The following is a 22,247-nucleotide window of genomic DNA, read 5'->3' on the forward strand; positions in this document are numbered from 1 at the left end:
GTTTCAAGTTTGTACATTCCAGTTCATTAGTGGATTTGGATTTTCGTGCATGCAGTTGTTTAAACGCAGTTACAAGTTTTACAAACTCAAAATCTTAATCAACCATTTCCTTTCTGGACTCACAATAGTTGTGAAGAACAAAGCATGCACTGATCACAAAAGGGAGGTCATCAAGATTTATGTCCATTGCCCTTCTCAGTGCTCCAAACCTTGCCTTGAACCGGCCAAAAGCACACTCAATGGTCATTCTTGCTTTACACAAGGCTAAGCCGAAGTACTGTTCCTGAACGGTGGATCCACCATTTCGCTGGTAAATCAGTTATTTAACCCCCTCCCCCCAATTCTTATGTAACTTATATGTATGTTGCTGTATGTTGGTATATTTAGCTTGAATTGTTTCTGTGATTATCAATAAAAATAAAAGAAAATCCAATGTGAAGATAGTCTTTATGAACAACCAGCTTTACTTGATTTAATAATGATTATTTTACTGTTTTGTGAGTAATATCAAGCTATGTTGAATCATTTAACTGAGGGCTCTGTGGGAAGAGCATAAACTTCGCGGTTAGCACAGTGGCTAATCTGACAAAAAAAAATCTAGCTATCTTCGTGGCTGTGTAAAATGTAATCACACAGCATAGCTAGCTACATGTTTAGTCACAAAATCAAAGTGTTATCCATCATCAGCAGTATTTAAACAGATTTACTGATTTACTGTTCATGGCATTCACAAAGCTTTATAGGGTACACCAGTTTATCCATTATTCACAGAATTTAACCTCAGCAGTAGTATTTAATGTGCATTAAGTGCAGTACAAAAATGTTCAACCATGTTAAACTTTGGTAGGATAGGTCTGACTGTGGAACATCATCTAAGTGCTTTTTTTAAATGTCAAATGAGCATTGATGTGCCTTTTGGTTTTTAGTGTTTTGGGTGGAGGAGTCAGAAAGAGGTGGAGCCAGGATTAAGTTGAACCAGGCGGTGGAGCCAGTAGAGCCATGACGAAGAACAAAATTTAGGTGGAGCAAGGATTGGGGCCAGGACAAGATGGTGCAGTGGTTAGGTGGAGCAAGACTTAGGTGGAGCCAGTGAAGCCTTACTACACTATTCACTGATTTATACATCATCAGTAGTATTTAAACAGATTTACTACAATTATAAACACCTTAGCAACCACCTGGAATACAATAGCAACTTCCTAACAACATATTAGCAACCACTTTAGAAAGTATAGCAACTGCCTAGCAACCAGTTAGCAACCACCTGGAAAACGTTAGCAACTGCCTAGCAACCACTTATCAACACATTCCTATATCAGACAATAATTAGCATTCCACCATGTTTTTGAAACATGTTTTTTGGAACTTTTTGGAATTTAACATTTAAATGTATCATAACAGCATAGCAACCACTCTTCACACTCTTCAGACAGAAACAGCTTAGCAACCATTTTAACTTCTCAACATTATCAGCGTACTTTTCCAAGCCAACTTAAAGTTCCTTCACGAACTTTGCCTTTTCTAGTTCGAATTACAGTTTTAATGTGATTTTAGACATTTTTTTAATCTAAAATTTGCAAAAACGCTGCTCAATTCTTAAGCGTTTATCAGTCTTATACTGGTTACTGGCACCTCCCAGTCAGAAACCCGCGTTCTGGATTATAATCCACTGTCCAAGTTTCTCCGCGGCTATGTTTACACATGGTCAGAGCGTGATATGAACGTACAAGCTTGTAAACAATGTTTTGAATCACTGATCACTGACTTCTGAATAGATTAAGTCGATTCTACAGCGGAACACCACACAGATCACATGATAATTCACTATATCAGTGGAGTTTAAATGTTCTAAATTACTGACTTACACACACACACACTTTTTTTATAAAGTAAATTAATTTACTTTACTAAAAAGCAAAGAAAGCATGCCTGTATTTTTCTTTTTTTTCTACAGTAAACAGGTGTTATACGGTAAAGACACTAGCATGTCTGCTACTGTAAGCTGATTGGTTAGTGAGCTAATGCTGGAATTGCATCTAGCTTTAAAATGCTTGTAACTGGAGTTTAAAATCATAAAATATATGTCTGCTGTGCTGAAACATTTGATATAGTTCTGTGTTGAGAACATAAGTACATATAAAATATTCAGACATTTATCAACTGATCTTAATCAGTTGCTTCATATGCACCCATTCATTTTAGCAGTAGGGACTTACTGCAAGTAGGTATTCTCATCTGTAGAGATTCTCTGGCATGGCATTGCTAGTTCTCATGTGTTTAGTTCTGGCATGTTCTTGTGATAAACGTGTTTTAGGAAAGCAGCCAGGTAAGTCTGCGATTTCCCGTGGTGAAAAATAGTGTAATATGTGACTGTGTTGCTAATCAGTCGTGTAGTGTGAAAGTCTAGCCAACTGAACAACTCATAGTTACACATAACTACAACTCACAATTAAAACGTGACGATATTTATAAAATGTCTCGCGGGAAGAAAATCAGTTTAGTGTGGACTTTTTAAGAGGGATCTGGCAACCCAGTAGTGATACAGCGAGTGTGGTCACTGAGCAGTGAGAAGCAGCTCTCAGCAGAAGATGAAAATTCGGACATTTGTATACAACAGAGGTCACTAATGCACCCGAACCTACTGAGAAGGACTTAAAGGGGAGATGAAACATTTCAAGTATTTAGTTTAATTCACAAGATGTATTTTCACTCTAACAAATCTGATCATTTAAAAGTTGTCAGTGAAGCGGAATTAAAATAATAAGCAATCTAAATGTCATTTTTTTTAAGTAAGGGCAGCGCCATCTTGTCCCAGCGCCGAAAGTGACGTCACGAGGTTGGTTCTGGAATGCCTCACTACTATAATCTATGAGTCTACTGTAAATTAATTCCTCAATAGATAATAAAATCTAAACCAAAACTCAATGCAGAGCGGAGGGGGACTGTATTGCCCCTGGGTGTAGTAATACTGGGAGTAGTGAATTTTAATAGGATGAGGAATGAGAAATATTTACTTTCACTTTCATACCTCGCCTCTGACAGCTGTTCTTCAGTGGTGGCTAGCAGCGCTGAAGCGCGAGAATCTTCCGGTTAGCTGTAATGCTAGGGGTTAGTGGGGAGCACTTTCTGGACCAGGACTATATGAAGGAGAGGGGTTTGAGTCAGGAGCATTAGCGCCGGATAAATAAGCTGCAGTCCGAGGCTTTTTTCCTCCGTTTTTTATTTTTCCTCTGATCAGCTGGGATGTACAGACCGTCCGACTGAGGGTAACGTTACTATGAGAGCAGCAGCTGTGAGCCGCACGGAACCAGCCCAACACCGCGCTCACCCAGCAGAGCAGCGAGAGGTACCGTTACCGAAAGTCTAGATAAACTGATAATTAAAAGATAACATAGCTAGCGTTAGCTACTTATCTATCTATATTACCATAGCAAGCCAACGCTAGCTAACTAGCTAACGCTAACAAGATAAAGCTAAGTACCCAGTAAGCTTTCTAACTTCTAAACTGAACGGTTTATCAACCAAACAGCGACTGTGTGTTTCAATATCCACTTAAATCATGTACGTTTTATTCAGTCTTAATGAACTCTGGACTTTACATGTTAAATAGCTAAATGTATATAAACTAGCTGGTTAACTGGATGGTAGTACCTGCTGTGGACGCGCTGCAGGGTTTCTGCACGGCTCCACGTAGAGAAAGAATAAACACTCCCAAAATGTCTCTCTCATCAGAAAAGCATCTGAAAAGTTCTGCTCAGGTTTATACAGGAAAGATCTCTGAGTAAATGCTCCATGTTAGCCTAGTTCAGCTTCGTCTTCATCCATAATCTCCCCAAACAACAAACGCTTTTACGCTAGCTCTGTAACTGGGCTCTTAAACCAACCAACCTCGTGACGTCAACAGTGCTGAACGGGCAACATAGCGGCGCCCTAGCTCAAACGTAACAAACATAAATATATTATAATTTAGACGAGGCTGAAGTTGGTTTGATATTCGCAGCTCCAGATTTGTTTGGCTTGATATTCGCAGCCTCGTATTCCCCGGCTGAAGTTGGTTTGATATTCGCAGCTCCCGCTTCACTGAACCACCGTGAACTAAAGGGAGCGTTCACAAACACCCGCTGTTTATATTAAACACCTCACAGATCAACACTGAAGGAGATAGAATGAAGAAAGGCAGTACAGCTGTTTATTAACAATGTAAATATACAATATCTTATTAAATGTAATTTTATATACACAACCTTTTATCACTTATTTTCTCCAGTTTTACTTACAACATGAATTTGCTGTTCTAGTGTAATTCATTCATTTCCTGAGTCAAAAATATCTGAAATAAAGATTTAGCCTCCTACTTTCAAGAAAACCTGCCATTATCCTGTCCGGAGCTAATTGTATATTGTAAAATATTTATTTTAATTACTGAATTTATAATTATATATTAAAATAAATAAAAAAATATATTTAATAAAATTATATTTTAAAAGCCATTACGCTCAAAAAATATGAGGCAGATGTTCAAGTGTGATTTTGAAGAACTTTTTCATGTTGGCGCCATTACAAATACACATGATCTAAAGAGTACTAGTCTTCTACTTTAAGGAAAACCTGGAATTAGCCTGGCCCGAGCTGATTTTATACTTTAAAATGAACTGGCAACATGGAATACCGATCCATAATGCACAAATTTTTATGTAAAGCTGATGTTCTAGTGTGATTTTGAAGAACTTTTTCATGTTGGGCCAGAACACATACACATGATCTGAAGAGTACTAGTCTTCTACTTTAAGGAAAACCTGGAATTAGCCTGGCCCAAGCTGATTTTATACTTTAAAATGAACTGGCAACATGGTATAACGAGCCATTTTGCACAAAAAAGCCACTGTTCCAGTACAATTTTGAAGAATTTTTCATCTTGGGCCAGAACAAATACCAAGATCTGAAGAGTACTAGTCTTCTTCTTCAAGGACAACTTGGAATTATCCTGGCCTGAGCTGATTTTATACTTTAAAATGAACTGGCAACATGGCATAGTGAGCCATTTTGCACAAAAATTGAATATAAAGCTGATGTTCCAGTGTGATTTTGAAGGACTTTTTCATCTTGGGCCAAAACAAATAAACACGTGATGAAGAGTTCTAGTCTTTTACTTTAAGGAAATTTTGGGATTTGCCTGGCCCGAGCTGATTTTAGACTGCACAATTAATTGGCAACATGGCAGCACAAAATTTTTTTTATATAAAGCTGATGTTCCAGTATGATTTTGGAATTTTTTTCAGACCAAATACACATGAGATGAAGAGTTCTTGTATTCTCAAAATCAATGCTTTATATTCATTATTTCTGTGCAAAATGGCTTTCATGTCATGTTGCCAATTCATTTTAAAGTATAAAATCAGCTCGGGCCAGGCTAATTCCAGGTTTTCCTTTAAGAAGAAGACTAGTACTCTTCAGATAATGTGTATTTGGTCTGGCCCAATATGAAAAAGTCCTTCAAAATCACACTAGAACATCAGCTTTACATTAAAAAATTGTGCTTTATGGATCGGTATTCCATGTTGCCAGTTCATTTTAAAGTATAAAATCAGCTTGGGCCAGGCTAATTCCAGGTTTTCCTTAAAGTAGAAGACTAGTACTCTTTAGATCATGTGTATTTGGTCTGGCCCAATATGAAAAAGTCCTTCAAAATCACACTGGAACATCAGCTTTACATAAAAAAATTGTGCATTATGGATCGGTATGCTATGTTGCCAGTTCATTTTAAAGTATAAAATCAGCTCGGGCCAGGCTAATTCCAGGTTTTCCTCAAAGTGGGAGAGTAGTTCTCTTCGTCTGATGTGTATTTGTTCTGGCCCAAGATTCTTCAAAATTGTACTGGAACAGTGGATTTTTGTGCAAAATGGCTCGTTATACCATGTTGCCAGTTCATTTTAATACATAAAATCAGCTCGGGCCAGGCTAATTCCAGGTTTTCCTTAAAGAAGAAGACTAGTACATTTCAGATCATGTGTATTTGGTCTGGCCCAAGATGAAAAAGTCTTTCAAAATCACACTAGAACATCAGCTTTACATAAAAACAAACTGTGCATTATGGATCGGTATTCCATGTTGCCAGTTCATTTTAAAGTATAAAATCAGCTCGGGCCAGGCTGAGGGTGTACTCACATGTAGCAGATAGCTTGATATCTCATTGTGAAATCACACTCTGTTCCCTTAAATCCACTTAAGAGATTCCACTGGAGAACAAAGGGGGATCTCTCCAACCTTGAATGATAACACTTTAACGACTTTTATGACCATTTGCTGGAAACATCTGTCTCACTGAAAGCATCGGAACAAAAGACTCATAAACCTTGGGGATTAACATGTCACCTGCTGATCCGCTATCTTCGGAGCACACCTCTTAAACAGTCACACCTAATCTACACACACACACACACAGCTTGACCCTTTAACTGGTCAAGGACCCGTGGACCATTTAACAAGACAATACTGCCACCCGCAGGAGAAGAAAGGAACTTTTCTTGGAGCACGAGGCTATGATCGAAAAATTACATATATATATGTTTTTTTCAATAACTTAAATAACTGTTGGTTAATTCTAATATTGTGAGAAGCAGGGTATCAAGCAATGTGATGAAACACTTTCTAACCAAGAGAACAATTTTGAGGTTTACCTTCATTTTCTTCTACAGGTTCCAGGCTGAAGAATTATGTCTTGTTTGTCATTGGCTGAACTATTGCAACTAGTCAGCGTAATCTTAACCTTTGTTTTGGTTATATAGATACACTTTCCTGTTTAGTAAAGAACAAAGCATAAAAGTATAAAGGTATAGTGAATTTCTGATTTAAAGAGGTCTGAAATTATGTTAACCAGAGCAATGGGACCCGCATTCCTTAGTGGGGGAAGAGGTGTGAATTACGACGGCCAGAGATTTATATCTTCGAATACACAGGCGAGTCTGCCGTTTCAAAAAGGAAATTTAAGGCTGTAAAATGTTAAAAACATTAAAAACAAAATGTGTTCTTAAGACGTGAATGAACATTAACTACACAAAGAATACGGAGGGCAACAAACTAGCAGTCTGGTTAAAATAATTAAATAAAAGCTATCAGGGCATGTTTCCACAATACTTTAATCAGGTTAATAACCAAATCTTGAATTAATAAGTTTAAAGTTCATAACGAGTTTCTTTCTTTCCTTTCTAAGAGTCCGGTGCGTGTGAGTTAGTGTATTTCCTGGTCATGTGTTATATTTCTTTCCATTCTTACACCTCAAAATCAACTATGATTATCTGAATGTCTGGTTAGGATTTCAGTTCTGAGATGTTTATTCATATCACTAAAATGCTATGCAACAGTGGGTGAATGTGGGGAAATTGTGGGTTTTCTATGTCAAAGTACATTTTAATAAGCAATTGTTTAATCTGATCAGTTAAGAATGTTAAGGTTTAAGTTAATAAAGGAAAAAAAGGGGGAAGTCGTCTAGGCAAGACTCCACCTACCTGGAGATGATTGGGTTTTTAGAGATTATACCTGCAGTTAGGAAACCTATCACAAGTTAGGGCCAATACGTCACGAAGGGAACGTGTTTCCAATAAAGGGGAATGTTAGTTCATTCGTTAGTTCGTTCGTAGTTCGTGGTTCGCAGTTCGGAGTTCGTGCGCTTTTTAGGTTTAGTTAAGTTCAATTTTTTTTCTTAGAAGTAATTTTAACTTAGAGTTTTAGTTAGAATTTTGTACTCTCTCTTTTGTTTTACTTTCTCTTAGATTCAGCTTAGGGATTCTTAAGTTCTTGAGTCATAGATCCTAGCTTGAGCTGCGCTTGCAGCGCACCCGCGCTGACCAACACAAGTCCAGCGATTATCAACAGAATTAGAGAATTAGGTGCTTCCAGCTATTGAACCACCTTAGCGCTACGGAGCTGCCTATAGTTCACCGCTCATATTTAGCGTTATACATCGCTCGCCAGACCAGACCCAGACGCGAAGAGAACCCTTGATCAATCAGCTGCCCGGAGCGAGGCTCCCGCTTGCCGTTGGAACCGAAGCCCTGCTTGCACCGTGAAGTCCACCTGAAGAACCCGCTTTGGCCACCTGGATCGAGCTACCCTTCCTGGCGGTCGACACCAACGGTTCCCTTCGCGGCAGAGACCACACCGGTTGCCCGAGGCCGGTCAACGCAAAGTGAGGCGCTGGTTAAATCTCTAATTCTCTGGTGGCGTTCTGTTGGTCTGGTTAGGCTGAGTCTTGCTAAGTTCTCAGTTATAGTTATTCCCGGTTGAGATTGTGGTGACCTCTGTCAGTTCCATAGTTCTAATGTAATCTAGTTTAACTCAAGTAGCTTGGGTTTAGAGCGTTTTTGCTTCTTTAGTAGTTAGTTCGTTTATAGCAGTATATAATCACTTATAATCTTGTTTAATCTCCTAATAGTCTTATAGTGGGTTTAGTTATTCATATTTAGGTTTATCTCCTAGTGGGTTATTATAATTACTTCCCCGTTGGTATATTAAGCTGGGTATTGATTTGTTTATTTTTATCTACTTATACATTTCTGTTATTTGGGTCCAAAGTGTTTTGAGTTATTCATATATGCGATGAGAAGGTTTGGTTGTAAGACTGTTATCATCAGCGTGCTTGAATTTCACTCTCAAATTGTTGTTTGAATTATGCCCATTATCTAATTCTGCATATATCCATGTATTACTTTTATTCTAAATAAACATTACTTGATTTAGCCAATTCTTGACTTAAGTGTGTTTCTCCCGTGGTTCAAAGACTTTCTGAAACCGACAAGAACTCACCCTGAGGTTAAATATAAATTTTGTAGCTAGCCGCTACTGGCGCCCTATTAACCTTTAATATTAATATTAAAATTAATATTGATATCAGGTAAATAGTTCGGTATCCATTGTAACCACTACACACACTAGGCCCGGTTTGGTTGAATCGTGCCGGAGCACGGTACGGCCCCCTCCCCACTCAGGCCTCTCCAAGCGGGCCCAGGCACGGTTCAGCGTACCGTGCCCAGGCACGGTTCGGAGCGATCACACTAGCCAAACGAACCGTGCTTTGGGAGGTAACCGTGCCCGGGCACGGTTCGGATTGCCTAGTGTGAGTACACCCTGATTCCAGGTTTTCCTCAAAGTGGGAGAGTAGTTCTCTTCAGATCATGTGTATTTGTTCTGGCCCAAGATGAAAAAGTTCTTCAAAATTGTACTGGAACAGTGGATTTTTTGTGCAAAATGGCTCGTTATACCATGTTGCCAGTTCATTTTAAAGTATAAAATCAGCTTGGGCCAGGCTAATTCCAAGTTTTCCTTAAAGTAGAAGACTAGTACTCTTTAGATCATGTGTATTTGTTCTGGCCCAACATGAAAAAGTTCTTCAAAATCACACTTGAACATCTGCCTCATATTTTTTGAGCGCAATGGCTTTTAAAATATAATTTTTATTAAATATATATTTTTATTATGTATTATATTATATAATTATAAATTCAGTAATTAAAATAAATATTTTACAATATACAATTAGCTCCGGACAGGATAATGCCAGGTTTTCTTGAAAGTAGGAGGCTAAATCTCTATTTCAGATATTTTTGACTCAGGAAATGAATGAATTACACTAGAACAGCAAATTCAGGTTGTAAGTAAAACTGGAGAAAGTAAGTGTATATAAAATTACATTTAATAAGATATTGTATATTTACATTGTTAATAAACAGCTGTACTGCTTTTCTTCATTCTATCTCCTTCAGTGTTGATCTGTGAGGTGTTTAATATAAACAGCGGGTGTTTGTGAACGCTCCCTTTAGTTCACGGTGGTTCAGTGAAGCGGCAGCTGCGAATATCAAACCAACTTCAGCCGGGGAATACGAGGCTGTGAATATCAAGCCAAACAAATCTGGAGCTGCGAATATCAAACCAACTTCAGCCTCGAATAATTTAGTGTGTAAACATTTTATATAAGAAAAATCCACCCAAATAAATTCCATTATATTTAATACCTTAGAAAACTTGTACAAACTGAAATGTTTCATGTCCCCTTTAAATATGTGGGCCCACTCTAAAGAATACACTCATAAAGAACAGAATTATAGATGAAATGAACAGAACTAAACGGTGCAGGCCTGGTTCGGAGCTTAATGTCCGCTTTACTCTAACGAGCAGAAATAAGAGTTTCAGATTTACCTCAGATCAGAGCCGTCGCCAGAACTCTTTCAGTGGGTGGGCATATGGGTGTCCATGGGGGGGCAGATTTAAGCACCGATTTAAAGCAAGTTACAAAGCATATAAACATATAATAGAACTAAAATGTGTGTTATGAACTAATCTCACGCCTTATACCACACCCGCTTCTCAGAAAGACCTCGTCCTGAAATGAACAGCCAATAATAGATTTAACTCTAATCACGTCAGACCACCACATCACAGTGAAAAGGATAGCGCACATGGATAATCAAAATGACCAATATGCCGTAAAAATCACATGTTTACTCACCATTAGAAAAGCTGTAGACGACGGGAGCAGAACCTCCTTAGGACCTTTTCTTTCCATTCATTTGTGCATTTTCTTGTAAGATCTCGCTCGAACGCTAGCTGCACAAGCTGTGCCTTCCGAATATGGTGCATAGAACGTCTGTGGTCCGTAAAAACATTCTTCAAGACTGAAAATGAATTCTCACACATGGCTGTGGAAGCACCAAACGTTAAAGCAAGTTTCATCGCAATCAGGACGCTTGGCATGGCTTCCAATGTTTTGTTGTGGTTCTGAAGGAGTCGTTTCAGAGTCCACTTAGTTTCTTTTTCGCGTTCCATTTGAGTTTGAAAAAATGTTTTTGCCACAACAAACTCTTTGTTACGTATGAGAGGGTGGACGTAAGTGCAGATATATTACAAGTATTTTTAATAAACAAGATAAATGAAAACAAAACAGAAAACAAACACGGGTATCGCATAAATAAAGAAATAAACCCTTAGAAGTAGAATATTGAATAGAACAAAACTAAGTATGACTAAACAAACAAAACACTGAATAACTAGAACACTAGGGACACAAAATAAAATAGGTACACTTACTGAATTAACAAAACAACAGACCTGGATTCAGGGAACATATATTCACAAAATACAAAACTTGGATATACAGACAGCAAAGATACAAAAGACTCCACAAGGCAACACTCATACAAGAGGCTATTTATACACAAGGAGGGTGAAGACAGGTAATGAGGGGGCGGGGTTACAAACAAGACACAAGGTGACAACACTAATGGCTAGGGCTGGGCTAGGGCGGGGCTAGGGTGGAGACAGAACAATAACAAAACAATGCCATGTGCTCAAAAAAGCACATGGCTGGAAACACAAGACAGGAAAACAGGGCAGGAGCACAGAAAACCAAAAGAGGGAAAAACACAGGACAGACAGGCTAATATGTGACACTCTTCCTCCACTGTGGTAGAACCGGCCAGGTCTGTGATATGTTTCACAAGGTTTATGTCTAAAAAATTATCGGTTTTTGGATCAAAAGCAGCAAGTGCACGAGCAAGCTTAGTATTCCGTTCATTGAAACGCTGATTCAGCTCTCCAAGCACATTATCAATTGCACTGTAAAACAGCCTTCGTAATTCTGTCTCGTCAGTATCCTTCTGTGCAGTCGTACCTTCAACCAAATACTGACTCATATTCTTACTGAATGTACGTCGCCGTTTTGTGGGAGTCACAAGAGCATTACTATCTGTGACGGCACGCCAGAGATCAGCAAACTCGGTGTCACAGCGCAGTTTACGAACACATTCAGTAGAGCAAGCAACTAGTTCAAGTCCCGTTAAAAGGTCCATGTCCTCACCCTGGAGGAGCTTATTTGGGGGGTCTAAAAGCTTTAGCAGCTTTTGTACAAGACGTGCAATGAACATGAAGTTTGTCTCAGATATTTCTCGCAGCAGCCCGATAGCCTCCATCCTGATCTCAGAGCAGTATGCCCGGTCTGATTCAATCTCGGACAAGAAAGAAGTAATGTCCTGGTAAGATGCAATGATGGCAGATACTGTGGCGAAATGGCCAGTCCATCTCTGATCAAGCAGTCGCTTTAATCGCTCACCCTTATACTGTGCTGCAACAGACGGCTTTCTGAAAAATTTGTACATGGTGTTACAAATATCAAAAAAATCCGTAATTGCCTTTTCTGCTGTCAGCGCGTGAACCACTACTAGGTGCAGTTGGTGGTTTAAGCAATGCACATAGGGTATTTCTCGACCTAGTTTCTCTTGTAATAACTTCTGGACGCCACCGTGCTTCCCTGACATTAGGGATGCTCCGTCATATACTTGACTTAGAATCTTTGACGTGCTCAGTCCAGCTTTTGTCAACTCCGTTATTATTGTGTCTGTCAGTGTCTTTGCATCTCCTGCACTGACAGTAGCTACAGTGAGAAGGCGCTCCGTTGCTTCATATAGTTCAGATACGAAGCGAAGAACAACGGATATGTTTTCACACCCAGTGGGGTCTCGCGTTCCATCTACCTTAATGGTGTACCATGATTCCCCTACTTCTTCCACTATGGCCTCCGTCACTACATTACTCAATGTGGAAATCAGTTCGTTCTGTATGTCCGGACTCGTGTACGTTGCGTTGCGTGGAGTAGTTTTGACTATTTCTGCCAGTTCAGAGTCTTTTTTAATGGTGTAATCCAGGAGAGATAAAAACAGACCACTACCTCCCTCTGCCATGTCATCAAAAGCATCAGCATTTCCTCTTAAGGGTAACTGGTTTTCTGCTAGAAATCCCACAACATCAATAAGAGCAGAAACGTAGTACCTGTTTTTTCTCAGCTGCTCTGCGTTGAGTAGAGTAGAAATCTCACTGTTATTTTTAATGCGCCTTCCATGCTCCAGCCAAAGCGTCATGCAAGATATATGCTCTTTCGAAGTGGAGTGTTTATGAAACCCTTTCTCTCTCTCTGTAGCATGTTTCCAGTCACGGTACCCCTTATGAGTGAAAGTTGAGTCAGTAGCACGAGCACCGCCGAACTTTCTGCACGGATAACAAAAGGCTGCATCGGCGTGGACGCTGTACTCTAGCCATTCTCGATTATGGTACCACGAAGCTACAAAAGCACGATTCTTACCCTGAAAAAGACGTACGGGGTACTGATGCAGGGCGACTTGGTTGGGTTTTTCAATCCCAAGATCATTAGGGACCTGCTGTAAATGTCCAGAATTGTCCAAGCTGGAATCTTTACCGGTGGCGTTGCCTCCGCCGTGAACTTCAGAATTAGCATGACTGGAATTAGCATGTTCACTCCTCATGTCGAAGTCAAGCACATTTGTTTCAGCGTTAGTTTTTCCTTCGGCACCTTGGGTAGTGACTGAAGATGGCACTTGAAACCATTTTCTTATATCCATTGAGCTGTAGCTTAAAATGCTTGCTAGCTAGCAAGCTTAACTCTCTGGATAAAAAGTAGAGGTGTCTGCAAGGCTGTTATGTAAGCAAGACTGTTGTGCGCTGCTTATTAATTCCGTACTGAAACACTAGTTCGTTATAGGCTCGCTTTGTTTGTTTTTTGTATGTTTCAGAACATACATGAAAATTAAATGTTCGATTAAATAAAACAGTAAAATATTGCTAGATTCATATGTGTGATTTTGTTCCACATATAAATTATTTCATATATGAAAAAATGTTTTGGGTGGGGGGGGCACGACATTGTAATTGGACGGGCACTGCCCCCCAATGCCCGCCCTTAGCCACGGCCCTGCCTCAGATTCAGTGAATATGAGCGGGAGCAGAGCGCGGGGTCCTGCAGCACGGAGCGTTTTCCCTCAGAGGAACTCTGATCCACGCGGGGACTCAGAGCGCTCTCTGGTTAGCAGTGTTAGCGGTCCTGGTGTTCAGTGGAGGCGGAGAGAGCGCGAGTCAGTCCGGGGAACATTCTGTCGGAGCGGCGCTGCAGCGGAGAGTTCACGGCTAGCGCAGAGCAGCTAATACACGAGGCTAAACACAGCTAGCCGCGCTGGCTAAGCTAACAGTGCTAACAGAACTTTACTTATAGAGAGATTATCCCAGCTTAATCCACCAGCACACTCTCAGTATGGACTTCAGTGTCCTTAAAATTACCGGTTAGTTTAATTAATACTGATTATTAGTGAATTTAGTTCAGCCTGTGAGGAACTTTTTCCTCCTCGCCTCTCCCGCGCTGCTACTCCCGCATCTCCGCTGTTCTCTCTCGTCCCGTGGGCGGGCCCGTTCCAATCCTCTACTCCACCCTTCACCTGTACACTTCTCCCTCAGTAGATCCCTTAATCACTTTTAAGTGACCTTCTTGCAAAAACACAAGAAAACATGAAATATGTAATCTGTACTGCTTTTCTTTTCTTTTTAAACTATTTAGACAAACACAATGACTATTTTGAACATGTTTAGTACTCTTTTAAACCATCACTATGCATTTATAAGACTTTAATTATTACTGTATTTATTTGTGTATCTATTTTAGAACTAGGCAGTTTTACATTTTTTACCCGGGGCTACATGAGAAATATGCGAGAGGGGTGTATCCCATAGTGAGATACCAAATGAATGCTTGAAAGAGAACACAAATTACAAGAAAAAAAATTGCAAGAAATAAAACAAATTTACCAGACTGTTACACACTGTTACTAGTGCTGAAACACTTACATTGGTCAGTAAAAAAAGCAACTGCTTTGTTTGTACATTTAGCTAGGCTAGCTATCAATAATAATGGTCAGTAAAACAGCAAATACTGTTGTTTGGATATTTAGTTAGCTAGCTATCAATAATAGTAGTCAGTAATACAGGAAATGCTTTGTTTATACATTTGGTCAGTAAAATAGCAAATGCTGTGTTTGGATATTTAGCTAGACAAGCTACCAATAATAATGGTCAATAATTAAGTAAATAACAATTAAGTATAGTTTGTGAATGACTATGCTCTTCAAAAAACAACACAACCCACAAGCATTCACATAAAAAAAACCTTATAAACATGAAATCAAGTTAAAAACATGTTACTCTACCTTTGGAAGTTATTGTATATTTAACCCTGAACCAATAACAAAAAACATATTTTTCCGAATTTCAATCTTAAATTGACTATTGTGTTACACTTCAACACAAATCCATTTTACATTGGATTTCTCTGTTGGGCGCCTTTGAGTATTTAACAAATAATAACATGAGACAATCTCAGGCCTATAGGTTTCATGTCAAACATATGTTGAGAAAACACAATGAGATTGCAGATCTGCAATCTAAAAGACGTTTATTAAAACACACAGATGAGTAAATATAGAGGTGAAGCAATACAAAGATAATAGTTTGTAGTGGATAAAAACAATTAAGAAACTACAAGATTTGGATATTCTTAGTAAATTTTGGAGATTAAAAACCGTAAACAACATATAATATTCAATAAGAAAAAGATAAGAGAGCATAAAACTTGAGTAATACAACAACCAAACATCCCTCTATGGTAACAGATTTTTAATCAGAACGACTGAACCACAGACAAACGAGAACACCATCAGAGGGAATGAATGAGCCCACAACCTTACTGCACTACACAAGCCTGGAGTGGGTTGATTTCAGTATGGGAACTACAGATGGAGTGTTTTATTTAACCTCTGGAAAGGATTTTGTTGGCCTCTCTGCAGAGTCTGGATGCTCCTCTGGTCCACATGGCAGTACCCAGCACAGTGTCGTCTCTCTGCGGCTCTGGGTCTCACTTTTGGGAGCACACTCTGGAGTTCCTCAGCTGGTGTTTTCACTTCTTCTTTCATGCAGATGGGCCTAGTGGTTAATAGCATTAAGCTAAGCTATGCTAAGCTTGGGGAACTGAGGACGGCTTCCACAGAGTGAAAAAAGAGATACTAGAAATTAATAGAAATAATCAAATCTGCATATACTAGAAAGGGGGTTAAAATCATTAAAATCATAAGCTCTGAAGGTTTGGTCCAAAACATTTAGTTGCCAGCTAAGAATCCTACTCACTATGACATCTAAATTTTAAAGACTACGTTTTTTCCATTCTTCAGAACTGAACTCCTACCGTAAGTACCCTAAAAGCTCAGCTCTGTCTCACAAAGAATGTCCTGGAATATCGAACATATAAGAAAACATAACGGAATTCATAATGGAACATAATGGAATTCAATAAACATGATCGCTGGATGAGATTCATTTTGCTGAACCTGTAAAATCCATTGTTAAATTCAGTTCATGTTTGTTTCTGGTGGAACGTGTCCCAAGTGACAAAGTGAAACATTTGTGTAGGATAAGGTGTTCTGTCTGAAAGACTTACGATTTGCAATTTAATTGCCGTGGGACAAATTTGGTACAGTTTTCTCTCCTGTGTGAATGCGCTGGTGTTTTTTGAGTTTACTCTGTTGATTAAAACTCTTCCCACAGTCTGAGCAGTGATACGGTTTCTCTCCTGTGTGAATGCGCTGGTGTTTTTGAAGATTACTCTGTTGAGTAAAACTCTTCCCACAGTCTGAGCAGTAATACGGTTTCTCTCCTGTGTGAATGCGCTGGTGTGTTTTGAGACTACTCGGTTCAGTAAAACTCTTCCCACAGTCTGAGCAGTAATACGGTTTCTCTCCTGTGTGAATGCGCTGGTGTATTTTGAGAGTATTTGGTGCAGTAAAACTGTTCCCACAGTCTGAGCAGTGATACGGTTTCTCTCCTGTGTGAATGCGCTGATGTATTTTGAGTTTACTCTGTTGATTAAAAGTCTTCCCACAGTCTGAGCAGTGATATGGTTTCTCTCCTGTGTGAATGCGCTGGTGAATTTTGAGATTACTCTGTTTAGTAAAACTCTTCCCACAGTCTGAGCAGTGATACGGTTTCTCTCCTGTGTGAATGCGCTGGTGAATTTTGAGATTACTCTGTTTAGTAAAACTCTTCCCACAGTCTGAGCAGTGATACGGTTTCTCTCCTGTGTGAATGCGCTGGTGTATTTTGATAGTATTTGGTGCAGTAAAAATCTTCCCGCAGTCTGAGCAGTGATACGGTTTTTCTCCTGTGTGAACGCGCTGGTGAATTTTGAGATGACTCTGTTTAGTAAAACTCTTCCCACAGTCTGAGCAGTAATACGGTTTCTCTCCTGTGTGAATGCGCTGGTGTTTTTTGAGATCACTCTGTTTAGTAAAACTCTTGACAGAGTGCTGATGTTTCTCCATGTCGGGACTTGGCTTCATTTGTCTGTTAAACGTATCAAACAATGTCTGTGTGTTCTGGAGATTCTTCAGGACGGCTTGTGCTAACTCTTTTAGCAGTTTAACATTGCTCTTAGTTAAATATCCTGGTTGTTGGTGATGAAGTTCAGGAGAATAATTTCATTTCTGGAAAACACAAAGAAAAATGCAGTTGTATATTACAATAAAAGCAGGTCAATTAACTGAAGAGAACTGCCTGAGGTGCCTATATTGACATCTGAGACATCTTCATATTACCATAAATGTTTCAGTATTTTTCCCCCTTCTAAGTCCTTAGTGTAAAGGGGGTGCTGGTGGTCCTCCAGCCACTAGAGGTAGCCCACATTTTACCACTTGCAATAATCAGGCTGACGCCTGTTTACTGCCTTTATAAACACTGCCCACTGTTTAGACAAACAGTCTTGATTCTTTTCTGGTCTCCCTAGATCCTGAGAACGTAAAGAAAGAAGAAAACATTTTTACCCTTTAATCTGAAGCTTCGAGGCTTGTGCCAAAATCATTCTACATTGATCACGTGACCAATGATGTCCAAAGCTTTTTCCTTCACACTAATTTATAAAACATTCCTTTTTTACAACTCCAGATAACATTATTTTCCAACACATTAGCTTCAGACTAACAGTGATATGCACTCCTAAAGTCCTTTTTATGTAGATCACAAGTGAAAATTTGGTGAGAAATGTAATTGTAATTGTGCTTTTTACCCAGAAAGACTGCAGCTCCACATCAATGGCTTAACTGATTTGTTTACTAAATCAATTTAGTAAATGGTGGCGTATCATAGCATCTGGTCGAAGCCCAACTTCATCTGTAGAACCAGAGAGCAGCAGAAGCTCTACACCAGCAGATTCAGAGCAGCAGCTCCAAATTTCATCAACTCTAACTAAATGTTACTAAAGCAGTAAATCATTCTAGCACTTCCACCTTAAATATTATCAATTTCTCTTAGTTGTCCAGGAAATGTAACAAAACGTTTAGTGAATAAAATAAAATTACTATATGAACTCAGCAGTTTGGAATGAATTTGCTTGAGAGAGAGTGAATTCTTGTCCTGACTTAACTTTTTCCATATTTAGATAATATTACTTTTTTCCAGACGAGGGACCGAAAGACATAAATCCTTGGGTTTTACAGATTGAGTGGGTCGATGACGAGGCAGAGAGCTCAGGATAAGATTGGCTAACGTTCTCTTTCACAAAGAAACCCGGGTGCTTTTTAATTATTTTATTATAATAAATGTTCTTTTATACAAAGTACAGTATCAGTGGAGACTTATCTCTTGCATCTACATACCATCACAGCTCCAGCAATTACATTTTAATTAGGGGTGTGACGAGACACTAATATCACAAGACGAGACACGATAATGGGTTCACGAGAACGAGATGAGATTTAAAAATAAAACTTTAATGAAAACTTCAAAAATGAAAAATGGCTTGAAAACTAGATTTTGTTTTATTTGACAAAATCATATAACGCAAACTTAACAGGCTGGTTTCGCTCACATTGATTCTATAAGAAATAAAAATAAGAATAATTTTAGGTCTTATAAAGTGCTAAATCTCTTGTAATTTAACTATGCATAACCATAATTAGTCATATTAAGACTATGCTTGAAGTGCAAACAGAGACAGAACATTTTTTAAATACAGTACAGAGCTAAGGGATTAGTACAACTGCCTATGAAACAGTCACGTGTAGGATTAACTTACAGTATTTATATATGGTTTGTGTCTTGTTGGTCACTCTGTTATCTTTTATTGTTTCCACTGGAGCCAAAATGCAGCCAGACATACGACTTAAAAGTAGCAGAAGCATCTTCTACGCAACTGCCTGTATTTTCCTCTTCTGTTAAGAGCTGCTCTCACAGCTCAGCCACCACACTCGCTGCTATCGCTACTGTGTTGCAAGATCCCTCTTAAAAAGTCCACACTAGGTGACAGGACAAAAACATTGGCAACATTAGCCAGCAAGGTAACATTAGATACTTCGTTAAAAAAAGCACTGTGAACATTGGCTAGCTAGAGAACATTAGCTACTTGGTTAAAAAACACTGGGAACATTGGCTAGCTAGATAATGTTAGCTACTGGTTAAAAAAGAAACGCTGGCAACATTAGCTAGCTAGTTAACACCAGCTACTTTGGTCCCCTATTATGGGCCAGTTCTGCCTATTAAACAGCTCTCTTTTTCTATCTGTCAGTCGCGCTAAGGAAACATGTCAGCTCCCACTGTAGAAGAACACTTAAACATTCTCAGAAAATAAATCACATCATAAAACATTTTACTATTGCTAACTCTTTTTTAAATCTCTGCATAAAAAGCTGTGTGATTTTATGTACCACGAACGATGGAGAAAAATATAAAATAAGTTTTTTTTTAAATACAGCAACTGGATAGAAGGGTACATTAATTTTGAAGGTAAGTGAAGGTTCTAGCCCACTTTAGCTAACCTAACCAATGCTATTTCGATAAATAAGCTAAGCTAGCAGGCAATTTCAAACAATAATATACCACTAGAAGCCTTAAACACATAACATTTGTGATAAGTTGTTGTTTTATAGACTAAATGGTAGGATAATGTACAAGCTGTCTGTAATGGTTAATCCTTTCCTTTATAATTAACTTTAGTTGTTAGGTGTGGTATTGGTAACAACACTGGGTCATTTTACAAGCTAATGTTGCTAATGCTAATGCTCCTGCCTCAGTGCTGAAAAAACCTGTAAATCTAAATTTACTGTAAATAAACAGAACCACTTTAAACACCCAAATAAACAGTTTTCAGGAGAGACATCTGTGTAGATTAACATCCAGTGCTCACTTGCCTTTGAAAGAAAGAGAGAGAGAGAGAGAGAGAGAGAGAGAGAGAGAGAGAGAGAAATTTCTCCATACCTTCTGTAGTTCAGCTGATCCTGCTCTTCTTCCGGCGCTCCAGCTACAGACCCCGGAAGCTCAGCCTCATCCGGGTTATGTAGAGCCCCGCCCATCCCCCCGCTATATCACATTATACCCCATCACCGCTAGAGGGAGCCCGCGAGGGAGTCCTCAATGCATGGAGCTGAATGGAGCTAAACAGCTAAAACTCTCATTTAAAACACTGTAGAACTACTTCTCTGGGGTTTTCCTTTAATTCTACAAAGTAGAACAAAGTATTTCACTAAAATAGGAAAGAAAACGTACCCCTATCTTTCCATTTTCTAAAACTAATGTTTTTATTCAGTAGATTTACTAGCATTACTGCTACTGATGCTGGAGTTACACACAGACCTGTTTTAAAAGGATTAAAACTGCAGTTTATAAGCTTTAATAATTATCTCTGCGGTGATGAAATAGTTGTAGTCTGACAGAGGAGGGTCTGATGAATTAATTTCACTATGGGTTTATGCTGACACAATGTATAGTTTAGACAGCAGACTGATACAACTATGCCTATTCTGTATTCATATCATTTAATGGGATATAACCATTTATTGCCTATAGTGTGATGACTCCTACATCTACAATTACGCTTTTTTGATAGTAAACTCCATGTTTTCTGACAGAGGAGGGTCTGATGAATTAATTTCACTATGGGTTTATGTTGACACAATGTATAGTTTAGGCAGCACACTGATACAACTATGCCCACCCTGTATTCATATCATTTAATGGGATATAACCATGTATCGCCTATAGTATAAGTGACTCCTACATCTACAATTACGCTTTTTTGATAGTAAACGCCATGTTTTCTGACAGAGGAGGGTCTGATTAATTAATTTCACTATGGGTTTATGTTGACACAATGTATAGTTTAGGCTACAGACTGATACAACTATGCCTATTCTGTATTAATATCCTTTAATGGTATATAACCATTTATCGCCTATAGTGTGATGACTCCTACATCTACAATTACGCTTTTTTCATAGATAACTCCATGTTTTCTGACAGAGGAGGGTCTGATGAATTAATTTCACTATGGGTTTATGTTGACACAATGTATAGTTTAGGCAGCAGACTGATAAAACTATGCCCACCCTGTATTCATATCATTTAATGGTATATAACTATTTATCGCCTATAGTTTGATGACTCTTACATCTACAATTAAGCTTTTTTCATAGATAACTCCATGTTTTCTGACAGAGGAGGGTCTGATGAATTAATTTCACTATGGGTTTATGTTGACACAATGTATAGTTTAGTCTGCAGACTGATAAAACTATGCCCTTTCTGTATTAAGATAATTTAATGGCATGTATCAACTATAGTATAAGTGACCCCTACGTCTACAATTACGCTTTTTTGATAGTAAACTACATGTTTTCTGACAGAGGAGGGTCTGATGAATTAATTTCACTATGGGTTTATGTTGACACAATGTATAGTTTAGGCAGCAGACTGATACAACTATGCCCACCCTGTATTCATATAATTTAATGGGATATAACCATGTATCGCCTATAGTGTGATGACTCCTTCATCTACAATTCTGCTTTTTTCATAGACAACTCCATGTTTTCTGACAGAGGAGGGTCTGATGAATATTTTTCACTATGGGTTTATGTTGACACAATGTATAGTTTAGACAGCAGATTGATAAAACTATGCCCACTCTTTATTAATATCATTTAATGGGATAAAATAATGTGTATACGTATTTTTTCATATATAATACTACTTTTTGTTTTCAAATATTATAATAATAGTGTAGCCTAAGGATATTAAAATTGCATTTTGTCTAATATTAACTAAAAATGTATTAACCGCTTGGGTCTTTTATTTTGAAACACGCACTTCCGGTTGCCGTCGGATTTGTCCCTCTAATGTTGCTGTCTTCGCGCTGCTCGGAGGAAGAGCAGGATCAGCTGAACTACAGAAGGTATGAAGAAGTTTCTCTCTCTCTCTCTCTCTCTCTCTCTCTCTCTTTTTATTTCAAATGCCAACCAAGCGCTGGATCTACACAGATTTCTCCCCTGAAAACTATTTGGGTGTAAAGCGCTTCTGTTTATTTACAGTAAGCTTAGATTTAC

The 22,247-nt window shown here is 38.7% G+C and overlaps 3 protein-coding genes across 10 annotated transcripts in view; 2 read left to right on the forward strand and 1 right to left on the reverse strand.

Moving 5' to 3' along the window:
* The window catches only part of LOC125801413 (zinc finger protein 239-like), a 181,851-nt gene that overhangs the window by 152,995 nt on the left and 6,609 nt on the right, over positions 1-22,247 (forward strand). Inside the window, exon 1 of one of the 2 annotated variants that reach the window (XM_049478099.1) lies at positions 22,008-22,096. The exons of the other annotated variant lie outside the window; for it this stretch is intronic. The gene's annotated coding sequence lies outside the window, so the exon portion shown is untranslated. Of the gene's footprint in view, positions 1-22,007; positions 22,097-22,247 lie in introns of those variants that run through there. 2 annotated transcript variants of the gene reach the window in all.
* LOC111197605 (zinc finger protein 239-like) overlaps positions 1-22,247 on the reverse strand; it is a 270,756-nt gene that overhangs the window by 134,473 nt on the left and 114,036 nt on the right. For 2 of the 7 annotated variants that reach the window (XM_049478111.1, XM_049478113.1), the window contains exon 2: positions 15,398-17,360. In XM_049478111.1, the coding sequence (XP_049334068.1) occupies positions 16,329-17,216 (888 nt within the window). In that variant the 5' untranslated portion in view covers positions 17,217-17,360 and the 3' untranslated portion in view covers positions 15,398-16,328. Of the gene's footprint in view, positions 1-15,136; positions 17,361-17,471; positions 18,228-18,946; positions 19,167-20,124; positions 20,346-22,247 lie in introns of those variants that run through there. The other 5 variants (XM_049478114.1, XM_049478112.1, XM_049478115.1 and 2 more) reach the window with 5 other exon arrangements.
* Positions 1-22,247, forward strand: part of LOC111189489 (NACHT, LRR and PYD domains-containing protein 12-like) — a 382,248-nt gene that overhangs the window by 115,513 nt on the left and 244,488 nt on the right. The gene's annotated exons all lie outside the window — the stretch shown is intronic.

This window comes from Astyanax mexicanus, chromosome 4 (genome assembly GCF_023375975.1).
Source record: "Astyanax mexicanus isolate ESR-SI-001 chromosome 4, AstMex3_surface, whole genome shotgun sequence".
In the NCBI taxonomy this organism is placed as follows: domain Eukaryota; kingdom Metazoa; phylum Chordata; class Actinopteri; order Characiformes; family Acestrorhamphidae; genus Astyanax; species Astyanax mexicanus.